The sequence below is a fragment of the Rhincodon typus genome, chromosome 1 (genome assembly GCF_021869965.1).
Source record: "Rhincodon typus isolate 14 chromosome 1, sRhiTyp1.1, whole genome shotgun sequence".
NCBI classification, from domain to species: domain Eukaryota; kingdom Metazoa; phylum Chordata; class Chondrichthyes; order Orectolobiformes; family Rhincodontidae; genus Rhincodon; species Rhincodon typus.
Window position 1 is genome coordinate 9,858,067 of NC_063332.1, and position 20,672 is coordinate 9,878,738.

Consider the following 20,672-nt stretch of genomic DNA (forward strand, 5'->3'; position numbering starts at 1 on the left):
TCATTTTCTGAAGAAGGGTCCAGACCTGAAACATCAGCCTTCCTGCTCCTCTGATGCTGCTTGGCCTGCTGTGTTCATCCTGCTCTATACCTTGTTATCTCAGATTCTCCAGCATCGGCAGTTCCCATTATCTCTCTATCAATGACGAAATGGCCATGCAGGAATGAATCCTTAACTTCCTCGTTGTTTGCAACATCACTCTGAAAGGCCTAGCACAAATCTGAATGCCATGTCCCTTGTTCAGGGCTTCTCAAACTGATGCTGGCTGGGGATAAGGTCGAACATCGTTAGATCACATGGAGTGCAAACCTACACCCTCAAGTGTCAAAAACCGAACAGCAAACAAAGAACAAAGAACAGTACAGCATAGGAACAGGCCCTTCGGCCCACCAAGACTGCACTAAAGATGATGCCTTTCTAAACGAAAAACCTTTTGCCTCCACATGGTCCATATCTCTTATTCCCTGTCTGTTCATATGTCTGTCTAGATGCCTCTTAAACATTGCTAATGTATCTGCTCCTGCCACCTTCCCTGGCAGCACATTCCAGATACTTAACGCTGTCTGTGTTAAAAACTTGCCTCTCACATCTTCTTTAACCTCTCCCTGATTTACCTCAAACCTATGTCCCCTCGTCATTGATGTTTCTAACCTGGGAAAAAGACTCCGACAGTCCATGTCTCCCAAAATTTTGTAAACTTCTATCAGGTCACCGCTCAGCCTCCGAAGTTCAAGTGAAAACAAATCAAGTTTGTCCAATCTCTCCTCATAGCTAATACCTTCTAAACCAGGCAACATCCTGGTAAACTGTTCCTGGACCCTCTCCATAGCCTCCACATACTTCTCGTAATGTGGCAACCAGAACTGTACACAATATTCTAAATGTGGCCTAACTAAAGTCTGTACAGCTGCAACATGACTTGCCAATTTTTAGATAAAGTGTCCTGACCAATGAAGGCTAGCATGCCATATACATTCTTGACTACTCATCCACTTGTGTTGCCATTTTTAGGCAACTGTGGATCTATGTCTAGATTGCTCTGTTTGTCAATGCTGCTAAGGATTCTGCCATTTACTGCGTACTTCCCTCCTGCATTAGACCTTCCAAAATGCATCACCTTGCATTTGTCCAGATGAAATTCCATTTGCCATTTCTCCACCCAAGCCTGTCTATGTTCTGCCGTATCCTCTGGTAATCCTCGTCACTATCTACAGCTCCCTTACCTTTGTGCACTGTAGTCTTAGTAGCAATATCAAACTTAAGCAACTTGAACCTGACCCAACTGAGCTACTCTCCTCCAGGCAAATGGGAAGTATTCCATCACACTCCTGACTGGTGCCTAGTGGATGAAACAGTGGACAGGCTTTGGGGAGTCAGGAAGTGAGTTACTTGCTGCAGGGATCCTAGCCTCTGACCTGCTGTTGCTATCACTATTTGTATGGCAAGTCCAGTTCAGGTTCTGGTCAATGGTACCCCCAGGATATTGATAATGGGGGATTAAGTGATGGTAACACTATTGAATATGGGGCGGGGGGAGTAATAGTTTGAATCTCTCTTCTTGGAGACGGTCATTGCCCAGTACTTGTATGATGCAAATGTTATTTGCCACTTAGCAGCTCAAACCAGGATATTGTCCAGATCTTGCCGCATGATCTTGCCACATGATCTTGTTGCATTTACACAAGGAGCGCTTTTGCATCTGAGGAGTCAAGAATGGTGCTGAACATTGTGCAATCATTGATGAACATCCCCATTTCTGACCTTATGATGGAGGGATGGTCATTGATGAAGCAGTTGAAGATGGTTGGGCCTAATCCATTATCTTGGGGAACTCCTGCAGAGATGTCTCAGAGCTGAGATGAGTGCCATTCAACAAACAGCTTGATGATCTTTGGTTTTGCCCTATGCCACATGTCCATTTTCACACTCTGCCTCTCTTTCTCTTTCTCTGTCTACTCTTTCAAACTCTATAATATTAAAGATGTCCAATCGGGTCCTATGCCATTGCTTTAACAAGATAAAGAATGAGGCATGTCTGAGAGGAGGATTCCCAGATAAACAGCCTAGATTTCCATGTCTTGTTCTTGCTGAGGTTACAACACCATCCCAGTCACCCTCCTCAGTGAGTTGATACTTTAACCTTCAAATGATCCCTTGTGATGTTGGCACAAGAACACCTATTAGAGCTCAATTTTTAAATCCAACTTTCCCTTCATGCCTTGCCAATCTGACTGGTGGGAATTTGAAGATTCAAGCAGCCCTCAAGCTGATGAGATTCTTTATTAAACTATAATTGTGGCTCCGATGATGTTATTTCCTGTTTTAACCAGAAGGGTGATCGGGGAGATTGCACTATCCAAGATCACCTGACCCCTCCCTCACCCTCAAGGCTGTTACATGCCAGGAAATGTGTTGTGGGCCCAAAGAAGTCAAGTGAGGTAGGCTTTTATATGTTTTTGAGTTTTTTAGCGAGTTAGGTGGCATAAGAGTGTTTTCAGGGACACCTAAAGGAGTGCTTGAGTTTGCCCCAGTCATGAATTGCCATTTCCTTACTCACTCCTCTGGCTACCCCTTTTCCTGTTCACACTCACCTTACAGCGATCACCCTTTCCTTTAGCAGAACCCCCAAATTCCTCTTCCCTCTTTTTGCTGACCTGTCCCACACCCCTGCTCCTCCCCTACCCCTGCCCAGCTTCTCTCATCCTCATTCCCCACTTGCTACTCTCTCCGAGATTCCAGACTGTATCCTGCACCACCTCTGTGTCTCCCTATCTCACAGAATCACGGAGATATACAGCATGGAAACAGACTTTTCGGTCCAACTCATCCATGTTAACCAGATATCCTATATAAATCCAGTCCCATTTTCCAGCATTTGGCCCATATCCCTCTAAACCCTTCCTATTCATATACCCATCCAGATGCCTGTTAAATGTTGTAATTGTACCAGCCTCCCCCACTTCCTCTGGTGGCTCATTCCATACACGCACCATCCTCTGCGTGAAAAAGTTGCCCCATAGGTCCATTTTATAAGCTTTCCCCTCTCATCTTAAACCTATGCACTCTCATTTTGGACTGCCTCATCCAGGGGAAAAGACCTTGTCTATTCATCCTTTCCATGCCCCTTGTGATTTTATAAAACCTTATAAGGTCGCCATTCAGCCTCCTGCGCTCCAGGGAAAACAGCCCCAGTCTATTCAGCATCTTCCTATAGCTCAAACTCTCCAACCCTGGCAACAACCTTGTAAATATTTTCTGAACCCTTTCAAGTTTCACAATCTCCTTCTTATAGGAGGGAGACTAGAATTGAATGCTAGAGTGCAATAGTGGCCTAATTAATGTCCTGTACAGCCGCAATGTGACCTCTCAACTCCTATACTCAATGCACTGATCAATAAAGGCAAGCATACCAAATCCCTTCTTCAAAAGCTTCCCATGAAAATCAGCAACTAGTGATGGCTTCAACAGCGATGCTCACATCATACAGAGAGTACTAACCCAAAGTGGATGAGACGAAGGGCAGAGAATATTTGATCAGAGAAATGTAATGCATGGAAATCCCCAGAGCGTTTCACACATGAAGCACTGGAATGACAGAGTGTGGATGTGTGCCTTAAAACAAAAATTAGAATTGTAAATTTTTAAAGACCATCTGGTGCTGGAGACACAGCCACTACCTCATTATCTCCTGCCAATACATCTTGCCAAGAGTCCCCACTGATTGGAAAATAACAAAATACTTAGCACAAGGGATATGAGCCAACGGTTTCTGCAGTCTTCCTCGCCAGACTGCCATCTAGCTGAACTTTCCAATCGTGATCCTACAAACAGGGACACAAGGTTCCCTGGACTGCCAAGTAACAAACAAGGAATAGGTACCTTACATTTTGCTAAAATTGAAAGGAACGTTCTTGAAGCAGAGAAAGATATGAGGCAATGGCGAGAGTGTGAGATAGTCTGATTAGGCTTTTGTTGATCTGGTCGATAGCTGCACCATACATCATATGCTGGTTGAGTTCCTTTTCTGCTTTTGCCTTGTTTTCTTTAACATTCAGTTTTGAACAATCTCTTGTTATTATCAATCCCTAGTTGCCGCTTGAGATGCCATGTTCCTGAACCTCTGTATACATTTAACGAAGATCTGTAGCTCGGGTTGCGGTTGGAGTTGTTGGTCGGTTCACCGAGCTGACTGGTTTTCATGCAAATGTTTCGCCTCCCTTCTAGGTGACATCGTTAGTGCTGTGTAGCCGCCATTGAAGCGCTGTTGTTCTGTCCTGCTCTGAATTTATATTGTCCGGTCTGTCATGGTGAGCAGTCTTGTTTCCAGTTATGTACCGTAGTGGTATGTAGAAGGGATCTATTTCAACATGTTTGTTAATTGCATGGGTGGTTAAAAACCAGGCCTCCAGGAATTCATGCTTGTCTTTGTCTTGCCTCTCCTAGTACTGTGACTTTGTTCCAGTTAAACTGATATCCTTCTATGTCGGAGTGAATTGAAATGATGGAGAGTTGGTTGTGCTGTTTTGCTGCGAGTTGGTGTTCATGTATCCTGGTGGCAAGTTTCCTGCCCGTCCGTCCAATGTAGAGTTTCTCGCAGTTGCTGCGTGGTATTTTATATATCACATTTGTCCTGCCCATTGTGGGTATTTGGGTCTTTTGTCTTTGACAGTAACTGGCAAAGTGTCTTGTAGTCAGTTCTGATGTTTATGTGATAATTCTGATGTGATAATCATTGACAGTTTCTGTTTCCAGCTTGATATGAATACATTTCTCTAAAATCAAATCTTCTTTGGACTTAACAGGTCTGACAAAGACTCATTTATAATTCTAACAACAATTCTGTATCTTATGAATTCTCTTGTTAAAGTTTCACTGATATCCTCGATGGAAGCAAACTGCCCTTCTTACCTGGTCTGGCCTTTCTGTGACTCCAGACCCACAGCAATGTGGTTGACTCTTAACTGCCCTCTGGGCAATTAGGAATGGGCAATAAATGCTGGCCAAGCCAGCGATGCCCTCATCCTGTGATTGAATTCAAAAAAACCATCGTCACAGTTTTCTACCAAACTGATCATTCAATGATCTCCCTAGATGATGAGTTACTTTGTTAAATCTTCCTCTGCAAGAAATGTATTTGTTCTTGGATTAAAATCATTGTCAAAAAGCTTGAACAATTTCTTCAAAGGTATCCTATAGAATACAGTATTATACTTATTTGCTTAACTTAAGATTTAGTATTTAATTTTGAAACAATTCTGTATTTTGAAATTGTTTTTCCCAATGTGTCTAATCTCAAGTTCTATATTGAGTTTTGATATTAACTCCTTTTGTACATATTATTTCTCCTGCCAGATATTCTTAAAATTATTATGTAGTCTTCTTTACAGCTATTTTAAATTCTACAGTATCAGAACGCTGCTGCATGTCTGATTTTAAAGTTTCTAATTCTGCAGTAAGACAATGCAGTCTTAAGCTTTTTCTTAGGAAGACTTTTACTTCTATGACTAGTTTTATTTTCCTTGTTTTATAAGATATTGAAGTGTTCACAATAGGAATGCTCTGTCTTTTTCTTCAAATGAAGTTTCCAATTCTGTGTTATGGCAATTCTGCATTTTGTTGTATATCTGTACTGCCGACTGGGATGTCTTCCCACTTTCTTGTAGTCAAAATAGTTATTTCCTGCCTTCTGCAGATAAAATGAACACTTTCCCACTTTCTGCAGTGTAGATAAAATTTTCCTGCTTTCATGCCAGCAAAATGATGACTTTCCTACATTCTGCGGCCTAAAACGTAATGCATATCCATTTCTGTGACTTTATGAATACATTTTAATGTTTTAAATCATGCTGCCAATATTGTGGTTTAGATTATTTCTCTCTGATTCTTATTACAGTCTTAAATGTATTCTAATCACCTTCTTCTGTTTGGCTCCATCTTTAATAGATATGAAAATATAGATTTCTTTTATATCTATATTTTGTATATATATTTTATATACACTTTTGCCAGCCCTGAGATGTTCCTGATGCTGTGGCCTCAGTGTAAATAATATTGACTTCACTAATGTAGCTGTGCCTCAGGGTGTATGCTCACCATGATACATCGCCCATTGTGAACAGTAAGTTACTCCTTTCTGAACTTCTATCTTTCACAGCCTGGCCCCTTTGTACTGTTAAAATTTATCCCTTTACCTACCAGGGGACTTTCACTTTATGCACAGCCAAACCTCAAAAGAGGGCTATGGTTTAGATGTGTCCTGACAGATTTTAAAATTATGTAAAGCCACATTTGCCTGTATGTTATACACATTTTTGACTACTCCAGGGAATCAGTGGCGCAGTGGTAATATTACTGGACGAGTAATTAAGAACTCCAGGCTAATGGTCTCAGGACATGCGGTCAAGTCCCACCATAGCAGCTGCTGCAATTAGAATTCAATAAAAATCTGGAATTAAAATTTAGCTAGGCCATTTCAAAAAATTAGCTGGTGACCATGTAGCCATTGCCAATTATCGTGAAAACACATCTGCTTCAAGAATGCCCTTTAGGGAAGGAAATCTGCCATTGCTACTCAGTCTGACCTATGCGTGACTCCGGGTGCACAGCAATGTAGTTAACTCTTAAATTCCCTCTGGGTATCAAGGATGTGCAATGTCATCACCACCTTCTCAAGAGCAACTAGGGATGGGCAATAAATGCTGATCAAGATAGCGCTACAGCTCATTAAAAGGAAAATAATTCAATAGTTTATGTTTCTGCTTTTTGGAAAGGCCAGAAATAAAAAAACAGTCAATAATAAACTCAACGAGGATTGCAGGAGAAGCTTCTTTACGCCTAACTCACTACCACCTGGAGTTGCTGAGGTGCAGTTAAGGAGCTTCAAGGAAAGCACACGAGGGGCCGAGAGATGGAAGGATGTCAATAGAGTGAGATAAAGTAAGTGTGAAGAAGCTTGGTTGGAGCATAAATGTTGTTAGCTTGGTTGGAGCATAAACCAGGTCAATTAACCAGTTTCTGCTTAGTAAAACAATGTCATTTGGTGTAATAGATTGTCATTCTATGCAATTTGATGAAGTCTGTGCAATTACATGGGATGCCTATGGACATGAGACATGCTGAATCTCAATGCAACAGCCAACAGCTTTGAGGAGTTCTGCACTTGGAAAAGGTGTGAGATGAATGCAATTATTTCTTCTTGAAGGGACAAAAACAGGGCCACTCAGAACATTCTCAAAGCAGGCACCGGTATCAGGAGAGTCTGTGACTAGCTCCAATTGATAAGGGCTTGTGAAAGTGAACGGTCTCGATTGATTGAGAATCAGTGGGTTACCCACTCACCGTATATACATCTCCTCTCGGTCAATGTCCTTGTAGAAATTCTGTGGAAGGGAAAAGGAAACATAGTGAGCATCTTAACAACTAAAACAAGTCAAGCAAGGCTACCTTTTTCACAGTGGCCTAACTAAACCAGAGTCTCCCTTTGACCACGTGGGACATTCAGTCTGACATTGTAGGAATCATCACCCGCGAATATATCCACTTTACCGGAGGGGGAGAAAAAAACCAAAAATCTAGATGCGATCTGAACATAAAATCCAAATTAAGATTTCAAGCCAGTGTTGCTCTGTCTGAGTACTGCCACTCAGGTAGATGTTAAACCAAGGGCTCACCTGCCCATTCAGATGAATGTAAAGATCCCATGGTCAATGTTTCATATAGGAGCAGGAAATTATTTTCCCAGTAAAAACCGAAAGAACTGCAGATGTCAGGAACTAAAACAGAAATTGCTGGAAAAGCTCAGCAGTCCTGGCAGCATCTGTGAAGAGAAATCAGAGTTAATATTTCGGGTTGAGCTCTGAGGAAGGGTCACTTGACTCGAAACGTTAACTCTGATTTCTCTGCACAGATGCTGCCAGACCTGCTGAGCTTTTCCAGCAATTTCTGTTATTATTTCCCTAATGCCTTGGCCACTCTTTACAAACAAGGACACTAAGACAGCTATCAAGTGATTCATCTGTTATGGACCAGACCCAACCCCCTCAAATTATATGAAGGAGATAGCCTAGACCCTACCTTTTTCTTACTTTAAAGGCAAGTGCCAGACATTGTGTTCCAGATATAATTTGATTGGTTAAACTACCAGGCTTGACTCAAAACACACTTTATTCATACAGTCTAGTTAAAATATAATAGAAGAAAGAAGAAATTGGAATTACATAACACTACTGGAAAACTTAACAGAATAATAGATGATTTAACTACTAAGCAGTAACTGTTCCAAGATAGTAAGATCCCATAAACACGCCTTTGGCAGAGGCAAATTCAGTAAAACAGATTGTCTCACATACAATTCTAGCAGCACGAAGGGTACCCCAGCTTTAGCTGTAACAGAGAGAGGAATAAGAGCTTCCATATCCAGCTTCAAGAACCAAGCAGCTGCTACTGCACTGAAAAACTAAAACTAAAAATCCTGGTTCTGTGGGAGCTTGACCCCATCCATTCAGGCTGCTTCTATTGCACTGAATTTAGAAAATAAATTCCTAAGGCCTCAAAAGCTGTTTACTTTGAAGCAGACTGCTTGGTACATCTGTCTTAAAACCTCGCTTTAAACAAAAACAAGGACAAAATATACCTCTTAAGGCCACAGTATTGTAAAATATCACATTGCTGTTTATGGGAGCTTGCTGTGCATACAATGGCTGCTGCATTTCAGGAGTAACTACACCTCAAAAGTGTAATTGGCTATAATATTCTCATGTGATTCAATGTAACAATAAAATGAATTCAATGTTATTCCTACCAATCTATCCACCAAGTTCACCGAGCCAACTCTATCCTCATTTCATTATAACTCCCTTTAAGTTAAACACAGTTGTTTCTCACCTGAGTTTCTCACTCTCGAACTGAGTATTAAATTCTATCTTGTTATGATGGTTATGTCCGAGGGGCTCTTTTGCTCAGAGGTCATTTATTAACGTGGTGGGCGTGTGGAATGCGCTGCCGGCAGTGGTAGTGGAATCAGATACTTTAGAGACTTTTAAGCGACTCTTGCGTAGGCACATGGATGATAGTAAAATGTAGGGAATGCAGGGTAGTTTGATCTTAGTAGGATAATAGGTCTGCACAACATCATGGGCCGAAGAACCTGTACTGTACTGTACTGTTCTATGTTCTATGTTCTATTTTCTATGCTCTAAACCTGCCTCATTACTCATTACCGGATCCAAGATCGCCCACTCCCTGGTTGGTTCCATGACTTGCTGCTCGAGGGAACTATCCCTAAAGCACTCGATGAACTTGTTGCTCTTGCTATCCTTCCCACTTTGATTAATCCAATCAACATAGAACATAGAACTGTACAGCACAGTACAGGCCCTTCGGCCCACGATGTTGTGCCGGACTTTTACCCTAAACCTAAAGTCTATCTAACCTCCACCCCTACCTTATACTATCATCCATATGCCTGTCTAATAGCTGCTTAAATGCCCCTAATGAGGCCAACTCCACTACCCTCTCCGGCAATGCATTCCACGCCCCTACCACTCTCTGAGTAAAGAACCTACCTCTGACGTCTCCCCTATATCTACCTTCACTCATTTTAAAACTATGCCCCCTAATAATAGCTACCTCCACCATAGGAAAAAGTCTCTGGCTATCCACTCTATCTATACCTCTGATCATTTTGTATACCTCTATCAAGGCATCTCTCATCCTTTGTCGGTCTAAAGAGAAAAGCCCTAGCTCTCTCAACCTTTCCTCGTAAGACCTTCCTTCCATTCCAAGCAACATTCTGGTAAAACATGAACATAAAAAATCTTTAAGCCTGTTCCATTGTTGAATTTCCCTACGTTATTATGGTTTCTTGGTCCAATATGACATTCACACACTCTTATCTCATGACATTCACACATTCTTGTTTGATCGTTTTATTTTCTGGTAATAATCTGACCCACCACTATCCAGCAAAATCCTACCATCTCCTTTACCTTTGATACAGCCCTAATTATGCGATCTTTCAGGACTTTGGTCTCACCATGATGCATGTCACCTAGTTTATGTTGCAGTTTGCACTCTCAAAAGGTCTGTCTGTAAACTGTAGCACATTGATAGATATGATTACTTCAGGTGTACTGAACATGTTGAACATTGCACTCGTCGGTCTGCCATTGACAAACTTTAACTGTCCTTTAGTTGTCTGACAACTGGAAATTTAGAAAAGTAGTCAGTGACTAGGAGCAAATAGTATTGTGAAAGAAAAAAAACTTGAGTTTTTGGATGAAGTGGCTGATGGAATCTCAGGAGATCGTAGAGGTTCTTTGTCTGGTTGGCAATTCTGGCATGATTCACCATTCTCACATTCTCCTCGATGCCATTGTTGATCATTGGCCAGTGCACAGTATCCAGTACCAGGCTTCTTGTTCATTGTATGGTTATATATCATTGGTGCAGCTGTGACAATTCGGCCTGGCAAAGAACTTCACATAAAAATACTTATCTCCCTTTACATATTACACTGCTTGAGATATTTAGGTCAACTCTATGTGTCCAAAGGCACTTGAGAGTGGTTGGCACCTCTTGTATCCTTTTATAAGAACTGTCTATAGTTACTTCAGTCATGGATCATTCACTGGATAATCCTCAAGTTGGTTGCACTTGACCACAAAACAAAAATTCACATTGCAGTCTTAAGCATATCTTCTATCTTGATGTTCATACCATCTACTTTTAAATCCAATGAAAATTCCACATTCTTATTCAGATTTTGTAATCTGTAGAGTGTGCCTGAGGTAATTATTTTGAGACCAGGTTTGTGAATAAATACTTTGCATCAGTATTCATGGTAAACTCCACTAAAAGCATTCCAAAATCAATGAATAATCAAAGGTCAATAGGAGGACAGGAAATAGAAATAATAACTATCATTAGAAAAAAAATACCAAGGAAACCAATAGGGCTAAAAGCCAATAAGTGCCCTGGACTTGATAGGATGCATCCTAGAATATTAAAGGAAGTAACTATCAAAGTAATGGATGTACTGGTACATTAATCTTTGAACAATCCCCAACATGTCCCAGAGGGTTGGGAAACTGTCAATGTAACACCCTTATTCAAAAAGTGAAAGAGACAAAAATACAGGTAACTCTCGGAAAGTTAGCTTGACTTCCGTTCCTGGGAAATTGCTAGAATCTATAATAAAGGATGTTCTAGTAGATCATTTAGAAATACATAACATATCAAGCAGAGACAGCATGGCTTTATGAAGGGAAAATCATATCTGGCAAATTTACTACAGTACTTTGAGGAGATAACAACCAGGGTACAAAGAACAAAGAACAATACAGCACAGAAACAGGCCCTTCGGCCCTCCAAGCCTGTGCCGACACATTTTGCCCTTCCATACTAAAGTTATCTTCATTTACAGCATCCGTATCTCTCTATTCCCTTCCTATTTATGTATTCATTCAGGTTTTTCTTAAATGTTGTTATTGTGTCTGCTTCCACCACCTCCTTTGGCTGTGCATTCCAGGTACTCACTACCCTTTATGTGGAAAAACTTGCCTCACACATCACTCCCCCCCTTCCCCCCTGCACCTTGACTCTATGTCCCCTGGTAATTGACCACTCTACCCACGGAAAAAGCCTCATACTTTCTACTCTATTCATGCCATTCACAATCTTATAAAATTCTTTCAGGTCGCCCCTCAACCTCCTGCATTCTAGTGAAAACGAAACCAGTCTATCTAACTTTATAGATAAAATCCCCCAAAGCAGGCAACATCCTGGTAAACCTTCTCTGTACCCTCTCCAAAGCATCCACATCCTTCTGGAAGTGTGGTGACCAGAACTGTATACAATATTCCAAGTGTGGGCTAACTAAAGTTCTATAAAGCTGCAGCATAACTAGTCTGTCCTTATACTCAATGCTCCTTCCAATGAAGACAAGCACACTATAGGCCTTTTTTACTACCTTATCTACCTGTGCTGCCACCTTCAGTGATCTGTGGACCTGTACACCCAGATCCCTCTGCATATCAATACTCCTAAGGGTACTGCAATTCACTGTATAATTTCTACCTGAACGTGACCTTCCAAAATGTATCACCTCACATTTGTCCAGATTAAACTCCATCTGCCATTTTTCTGCCCATACCTCCAAATGATCCATTTCCTGCTGTATCCTCTAACAGTGATAATTGGGAACCAGTAGAGGTAAATTATTTGGATTCCCGTAAGGATTTCAATCAGACATGTGGTGCATTAGGTTACTTAATCAGATAAGAGAACATGACATTGGGGGGTTTATTAGCATGGAGAAAGGATTGGTTAACAAATGGTAGTGAGAGACCTGGCATAAAGAGGGCGTTTTCAAGATGACAACCTGCAACTAAAGTATGCCAAAGGAAACAGTAATGGGGACACAACCAACACCAGAAAATATTAAGGATTTCAATGGTGCTCCAGGAAGGACATCATTAAACTAGAAAAGGTGCAAAAAAGATTTACAAGAATGTTACTGGGACTAGAGGGTTTGAGTTATTAGGAGAAGCTGGATAGGCTCAGACATTTTTCCTTCGATGGTAGGAGACTAAGGGGTGACCTTATAGAGGTGTATAAAATCATGAGGAGCATAAATAAGGCAAATAGACTAGGTCTTTTCCCAAGGGTAGGGGAGTCCGAAACTAGAGGCCATAAGTTTAAGGTGAGGGGGAAAGATTTAAAAGGGGGAACATTTTCACACAAAGGGTATTATGTAAATGGAATGAGCTGCCAAAGGAAGTAGTAGAGGCAGTTACAATTACAACATTAAAAAGGCATTTTGACAGGTACATGGTTAGGGAAGGTTGAGAAGGATATGGGCCAAACACAGGACTGTGTCAGCCTGGACAATAGTCTGTGCTGAAAGGCATGTTTCCAAGCTGTATGACTCTATAACTGAAATGAATGTACATTTGCCAAGTTTGCAAGTGGTACAAAAATAGGTGGGAAGATAAATAGGGAGGATGGCAAAAATAGAAAGTGCAGGAGAAACTCAGAGGTCTGGGAAATCTGTGTAGAGGGAAACAGAGCTAATATTTTGAAAACGGTATGACACTTATTTGAAAGTTTCTCAAGCATTTTCTGTTTACATTCTAGAGTATGGCATCAGCAGTATTTTACTTATAAGTGAGTAAAAGCCTTTACCAGAGGCTGTGTCAATAAGTAAATTCAAGGCTGAGAGAGGTAAATGTTAAGACAGTAAGGGAGTCATGGGTTACAGGAAAATAAAGCAAAGAAGTGGAATTGAGGATTATCAGATCAGCCATGATCTCTCTTGGATGGCGAAGGAGACTTGATAGGAACAGAAATAGGCTGTATAGCATATGCATTATAGTTTTGATCACCTGATTTTCAAAAACTCACTTCTGCTTCTTCATCGAAATATAAAATGTGCTCACAAGCCAATGTTCCCTGCCTGTCTTCTGGCTAGGAGTTGCAGCAACATTATTGAAAATCCAATGCATTGCTGAGCATGACAGACTCTGAGGAGTGCTCTGACGAGCCAGTAAAACCACATTTAATAAAGAAAGCAATTTGCTAAGACATATTTCATAAGTAAAAGAGAAAAAGGTCTTTAATTATTTGAAGAGAATTGTTTTAGGTGTCAGCCACAACTCCATGGGTGCCATTTTTGCTTCTGACAGAGAAGATTATGCATTCATACCTCATTCTTCCCTCAGTCTGACACTCCCAGTTCTGAACACAGGGAAGTCTGTGCTGTTCAGAGGCACCATTTACAGATTAGACATTAAACTGAAGGCCCCATACGATGGATTTAAATGATCCCACGATACTACTGCAAAAAAAGTGCAGCAGAGCTCTCTGCAGTATTTATGGGCAACATTTGTCTCACAAGCATCACAGAAAAAATCAGATCATATGGTCATTATCATGTTGGTCATGTGGAAATTGGCTTTTTACATTCAAACTCTGATTGCAATTTAAAGGTCCTTCTTTTTATTGGCTGCAAAGCATTTTGGGAGATCCTGAGGTCATGAAGTGCAAATCTCTTAACATTGTCTCCACTAATCTCTCCCGTAGTGTGCAGGCTAGGTGGGTTAGCTATGGTCAATGCGGGGTTATAGAAAGAGGGTGGGATGTTCTTCAGAGCGTTGGTGCACACTCGATGGGCCAAATGGCCTCCATAAAAACATAAGAACATAAAAAATAGGAGCAAGAGTAGACCATCCGGCCCCTCAAGCCTGCCCCATCATTCAATAAGGTCATGGTTGATCTTTTCATGGACTCAGCTCCACTTACCCACCCGCTCACCATAACCCTTAATTCCATTACTGTTTGAAAATCTATCTTTGCCTTAAAAAACATTCAACAAGGTAGCCTCAACTGCTTCACTGGGCAGGAAATTCCACAGATTCATAACCCTTTGGATTAAGAAATTCCTTCTCAACGCAGTCCTAAATCTGCTCCCCCTTATTTTGAGGTTATGCCCCCCAGTTCTAGTTTTACCTGCCAGTTGGAAACAATCTCCTTGCTTCTTCCTTGTCTATTCCCTTCACAATTTTATATGTTTCCATAAGATCCGTCTCATTCTTCTAAATTCCAATGAGTACAGTCTCAGTCTACTCAATCTCTCCTCAGAAACCAACCCTCTCAATTATGGAATCAACCCAGTGAACCCCCTCTGCACCCCCTCCAGTGCCAGTACTTCCTTTCTCAAGTAAGGAAACCAAAACTGTACTCCATCTGCACTGTAGGGATTCTTTGATATTTCTTTAGCTTGGCTTTCAGAAATGACAGACTAGACAATTGAGGATTTGATGGGACATGACTTCATCAGGTCATCAAAACCTAATATTCATTGGATGACTAAACTGGTAACACATCATCCCTAAGCACTTCTGACCTCTTTCTGTTGTCAGTTACATCAGTGCCTATCTCACAGCTACGTCAAACTGCCCACCTAAAAACGTATCAAGGGACAACCTAATGGAAGCAGCGTGAACATTAGGCTGTGTAGCACTCTCTCAACTAGACTTCTTCATTGACAAACCTGCGTTCACAGAAAGGTCAGAACGCAGCGTACTTTTAAGGTTGAAAAGGAAAATTAGGTCATCCCAAAATTGAGTTTTAAACAGTGCTGTATTAGTTTGCTCTGGATAAGAGATTCAAAATACAGAGATACTATCACTACATCAGAACATGGGACCCAAGGATAAAATGGTTTCAGACTCCATCTTAACTAGTCACACGGATGTAAATAGAAAACTCTTTGTTACCAAATAGCCTCATAGTAGTCCAGGTATGATGGGTCTGTCAATTGAATGTTTGCATTTAACAGTGTGCTGTAGAAATGCTCTGTTAGATGTTTACCCATGTTTAGTTAACATAAGCATAAAGAAACCCTTCCGACAGCAAAACGCACACAATGGGGCATTGAGCATAACAGTTGGCAAGTCACGTTGCAGCTGTATAAAACCTTAGTTCGGCCACATTTGGAATATTGTTGATCTGGTCGCCACATGAGAGGAATGATGTGGAGGTTTTGGAGAGGGTGCAAAAGAGGTTTACCAGGATGTTGCCTGGATTGGAGTGTATTAGCTATAGAGACAGTTGGACAAACTTGGATTGCTTTCGCTAGAACGCCGGAGGCTGAGAGGCAACATGATAGAAGTGTATAATATTATGAGACGCATGGATAGGGTGGATAGTTGGAATCTTTCTCCCAAGACGGAAATGTGAAATACTAGGGGGCATAGGTTTAAGGTGGGGTACGGGGTGGGGGAGGGGGTGTAGTTTAAAGGAGATGTGCGAGGCAAGTTTTTCTCACACAGGGGGTGATAGGTGCCTGGAACACGGCCAGGGAAGGTGGCCAGGGAAGGAAGATACACTAGCAACGTTTAAGAGGCAATTAGACATTAGCAAGCAGGGAATAGAGGGATGCGGACCAATTGCAAGCAGATGGGATTGGTTTGGAATGGCGTCATGGTTGGCACAGACATGGTGGGTTGAAAAGCCTCTTCTTGTACTGTACTGTTCTATGTTCTAACTAATTCCAAGTAAATTAAGGCATTCAATTATCTCTTGATAAATGACCTGAAACAAACAATCTATTTAATTTTGGCTGGAATGTGAGTGCTGTGCTACTGGAATGCTGCAGTGCCAGAAATGCCATCTTCCAAAGGAGATGCTAAGATGCTAAATTGAGTGTTAAAATGAGGGTCCCTCCACAAAGAGTAGCTCCCTTCCCACTCGCTATCTTCTTGGGTGTTTAAATAAGATTATACGACACTGTGTCAAAGAACAGCGAGGGAGTTTTACCTGGTCCCCTCTGATAACTGATTCTCCAATCAAAACCCCAGCACCTGCCAAATAACGTGTAAATTTAATTCTACAACAGGGATTATACTTCAACAAGAAAAACACTTTCAGACATCTTGAGATTGGGAGGCACACCATAAACACAAATTCTGTCTCAATCAGCATAAATGCATTTTGTTTTGAAACACAAGAACTTTTTAAATCCTGTCAGTCTTCAAAGCCTTTTGCTTTTAAAATCAGCTCAAGAAGACTTACAGAGCCCATTCAGTGGAAGCTCACATTTGGCGCCAAGTTGATGAGACTTGAAAAATGCACTGAAATAAATCCAAGACTGAATTGACAAAATTAATGAGCACCTCATTAAAAGTCAGATAATTTGGGACCTTTCAAAGGGCTCTCACCCAGCGAGTACATCTGGCTGAATACTGATTAAATCACCAACTCTTCTTTACTCTTTTGCTTTTCTCAGTGTTACTCTGTATTCTTTTTTTGCTTTCAATAATTCAAAGGATTTTGTTCTTCCTAACGCTTTTGTGAAGCTAAACGTTAAATTCTAAAATTGTTGGGCCATTTGAAGTCCTTGATCTGTCGATATTCTTGTCCAGAGAAGCCAAAGCTACTCTGAGGACAGTGTGAGAAATAGGAGCAGCAGTACGTTCATCAATCTGCTCTGCCGTTCAATAACTTTTAAAATTCATCCGGTAACACTACTTTCGTACCTACCCCTGCCACCCATAATGGTTGACTCCCAATGAGTCAGAAGGCCAGGGGTGAAAACCAAATTTCAGTGGCCAAAATATCTATAGCATAGAAACTGGCCAATTTTTAACCCTTGATGCTTCCTTCGTCACTCAAGCTTCTTTCTTCATCTAACTCCAAATACATACCCTTCGACTCCCTTCTCCCTTATACACTTATCCAGCTTTACCTTAAAATAAACTATGCTACCTGCCTTAATTAATCTCCACGGTAGCAAGTTCTACATTCTAACCACCCTGTGTAAAAGGTTTCGCCAAAATCCCCATTAGACTAGAAGATATAGGAGCAGAATTAAGCCATTTAGCCATTGAGTCTTCTCTGGCATTCGATCATAGTTGATATCTTTCTCAACATCATTCTCCTGCCTTCTCCTTCTAACTTATTGGTTTGCCAATTGGATTTATTATGGACTATCTTATATTTATGGCCTTTAGTGTTTCATCCAGTCATGGGGGAATGAGGGCATTGAGGTAATAACTGCAAGTAATCTAGAATCCCAGGCTAATATCCTTGGCAGCTGGAGGAATTTAAAAATTCAGTTCAATGTTAATCTCAGTAATCATAACCATAAACAATAATTTTCATCATAAAAAAACATCTGGTTCACTCACATCCTTCAGGGAAGGAAATCTGCCATTCTTACCTGTTTTGGCTTATATGTGGTACCAGTAATATGGTTGACTCTTAACTGTCCTCTGAAATGACCTTGGTAAGCCACTCAATTGAAGGGTAATGAGGGATGGAAACACACAATTATAGGAGCAGGAGGAAGCCGTTCAGTCCTTCGAGACTGCTGTACCATTCAACATGGTCATGGCTTGTCATCCAACATAGTACCCTGTTCCCATTTTCTTCCCATATCCTATGATTCTGTTACTTCTTAGAACCCTGTCTAACTCCTCTGAAACTGTCAATGTTTTGGCCTCAACCACTTTCTGGGGCAGAGAATTCCACAGGCTCACCACTCTCTGCGTGAAGAAATTTCTCCTCGCCTTTGTCTTATTTGACCTAACCTTTACCCTTAAATAGTGACCTGGTTCCAGACTCCTTGATCAGAAAGACCATCCTTCCTACACATACCACATAGATTTTTATAGGTTCCTCGGAGATTCTTCCCTCACTCTTCTCGTCTCAAATGAATACAGTGATAGCTGATCAAGACTCTTCTGGAATGTCATTCCCAGCATTCCAGGAATCAGTTTGGTAAATCTTCATTGCACTCCCTCCACAGCTGGAACATCCTTCCACACATAAGGAGACCAAAACGGCACACAATACTCCATGTGGCCTTACTAATGCCCTGTACAGTTGCAGCAAAACATCCCCGCTCCTGTACACACACCCTCTCACTATGAAGACCAACGTACAAGTTGCCCACCCTACGGCCTGCTGCACCCATATGCTTACTGTCAGTGACTGGTGTACAAGCTCACCTAAGTCTCACTGCATCTCCCCATTTCCCAACCTATTATCGTTCGGACAATAGTCTTCCTATCTATTTTTGCGACCAAAGTGGATAACCTCATATTATACTGCATCTGCCATGTATTTGCCCTCTCAATCAACATGTCCAAATCACTCTAAAGCTTCTCTGCACCGTCCATACTGTAAACCATCCCGCCCAACTTTGTTTCATCAGCAAATCTGGAGATATTACAGGTAGTACCCTCATCTAAATCATTTATATACTGTGAATAAATGGGGCCAAAACCCTGATCCCTCTGGTAGCCAACTAGTCGTGGCGTACCACTTGGAACAAGACCCATTTATTCCTAATCTTTGTTTCTCGTCTACCAATGAGTTCTTTTTCCATTCCAGCTTTCTGCAATTCTTCTCCATTTAGACAATAAATTTGCTCTTTTGTTCTCCCTTCCAAAATGAATAACTTTACATTTTCCCACATTACACTCCATTTGGTAACTTTCTGCACAATTACTTAACTGATCAATATCTTTCTGTAAACAGTATCTCTCTCACAATGTGTCTTTCCACATGTTTTAGTGTTGTCTGCAAATTTCCCTTCAGAACATTCACTTTCCTTCTTGCAGATCATTAATATATATTGTAAACAGTTGCAGTCCGAGCACTGATCCCTGTAGAATTCCACTGGTCATGGAACACCAACTTGAGAAAGAACCCCTTATCACCACTCGCTGTTTCCTGCCTATTAGCCAATTCTTTATCTATACCAATCGAATGACCTCCAGCACTGAGGTCACTTATGTTATGACTAACGTTTTGTGAGGGACCTTGTTGAATGACCATAAGACACAGGAGCAGAAATTAGGCCATTCAGCCCATCGAGTCTGATCCACCATTCAATCATGGCTGACACGTTTCTCAACTTCATTCTTCTGCTTTCTCCCCGTAACCCTTGATCCTCTTGACAATCAAAAAGCATTAAATTTGTGGCTAGAAGCCTACCAACTTGGTCAGTATGGGGATGCTGACCATCCCAATGGAATGCCTTCTGGAAGTCCAAATACAACTGGCTCCCTTCAATCCTCTCTGGTTGAGACTTCCTCAGAAAATTAGTCAGATTTTATTTCCCTGAAAATTCGAATTAGTCATACATAATTTCGCTTTCATGATGCTGTGTTGACTCTGCTTGATTAGATCATGATTTTCCAAATATGCTGCTGTTAATTCCTTAATAATTGATACTAAAACCTTTCTACCAATAGATGATAGATTAATCGAGCTGGTACGCACTTTTTGCCTCTCTCCATTTTTGACTAGTGGTACGTCAGCACAGAGATCTGCATCTTACTCAAAAGTGCAGTTATAGAGCCATAGAGTTGTACAGCACAGAAGCAAACCCTATGGTCCAACTCATCCATCCCGACCAGATATCTTAAATTAATCTAGTCCCATTTCCTAGTATTCGGTCCATGTCCCTCCAAGCCCTTCCTATTCATATACCCATCCAGATGCCCTTTAAATGCTGTAATTGTACCAGCCTCCAACACGTCCTCTGGCAGCTCATTCAATATATCCACCAGCCTCTGCGTGAAAAAGTTGCCACTTACATCCCCTTTAAAACTTTCCCCTGTCATCTTAAACCTATGCCCTCTAGTTTTGGACTGCCCTACCCCAGGGATAAGACCTTGCCTATTTATCCTATCCACATCCCTCATGATTTTACAAACCTCTATAAGGTCACTCCTCAGCCTCCGACACTCCAAGGAACAGAGCCCCAGCCTATTCAGCCTCTCCCTGTAGCTCAAACCCTTCAACGCTGGCAACATCCTTGTAAATCTTACAGTTATTTATTTGTCACATATACTCAGTATAGAAATGTACAAGTAAAGTGAAAAGTGCACAAAGTTGCCATTCACTGGCGCCCACTTGGTTACAAAAGCCAGAATTAAAAGATTTTAACAGAGCCAAAAGGTAAGCAAGAAAGAAAGTCCAGATCTCAGAGTCACAAGTCCTATCTCCAAAATGGTGCAGGTACTGCTCCAATCGCGAGGACATCCAGGAGGCTGCCGCCGCTGCCGCCATTGAAAAGGCCTGCTCTCGTCGCTGCTGCCTCACTGGCCCCACTCTCACCGTCACTGCCTCACCGACCCCGCTCTCACCGTCACTGCCTCACC

At 41.4% G+C, this 20,672-nt stretch overlaps 1 protein-coding gene across 1 annotated transcript in view; it reads right to left on the reverse strand.

Moving 5' to 3' along the window:
- Positions 1 to 20,672, reverse strand: part of LOC109931733 (dedicator of cytokinesis protein 1-like) — a 1,067,415-nt gene that overhangs the window by 143,593 nt on the left and 903,150 nt on the right. The window contains exon 32 of the mRNA XM_048601800.1: positions 7,339 to 7,379. Coding sequence (XP_048457757.1) covers positions 7,339 to 7,379 — 41 coding nt within the window. The remainder of the gene's footprint in view (positions 1 to 7,338; positions 7,380 to 20,672) is intronic.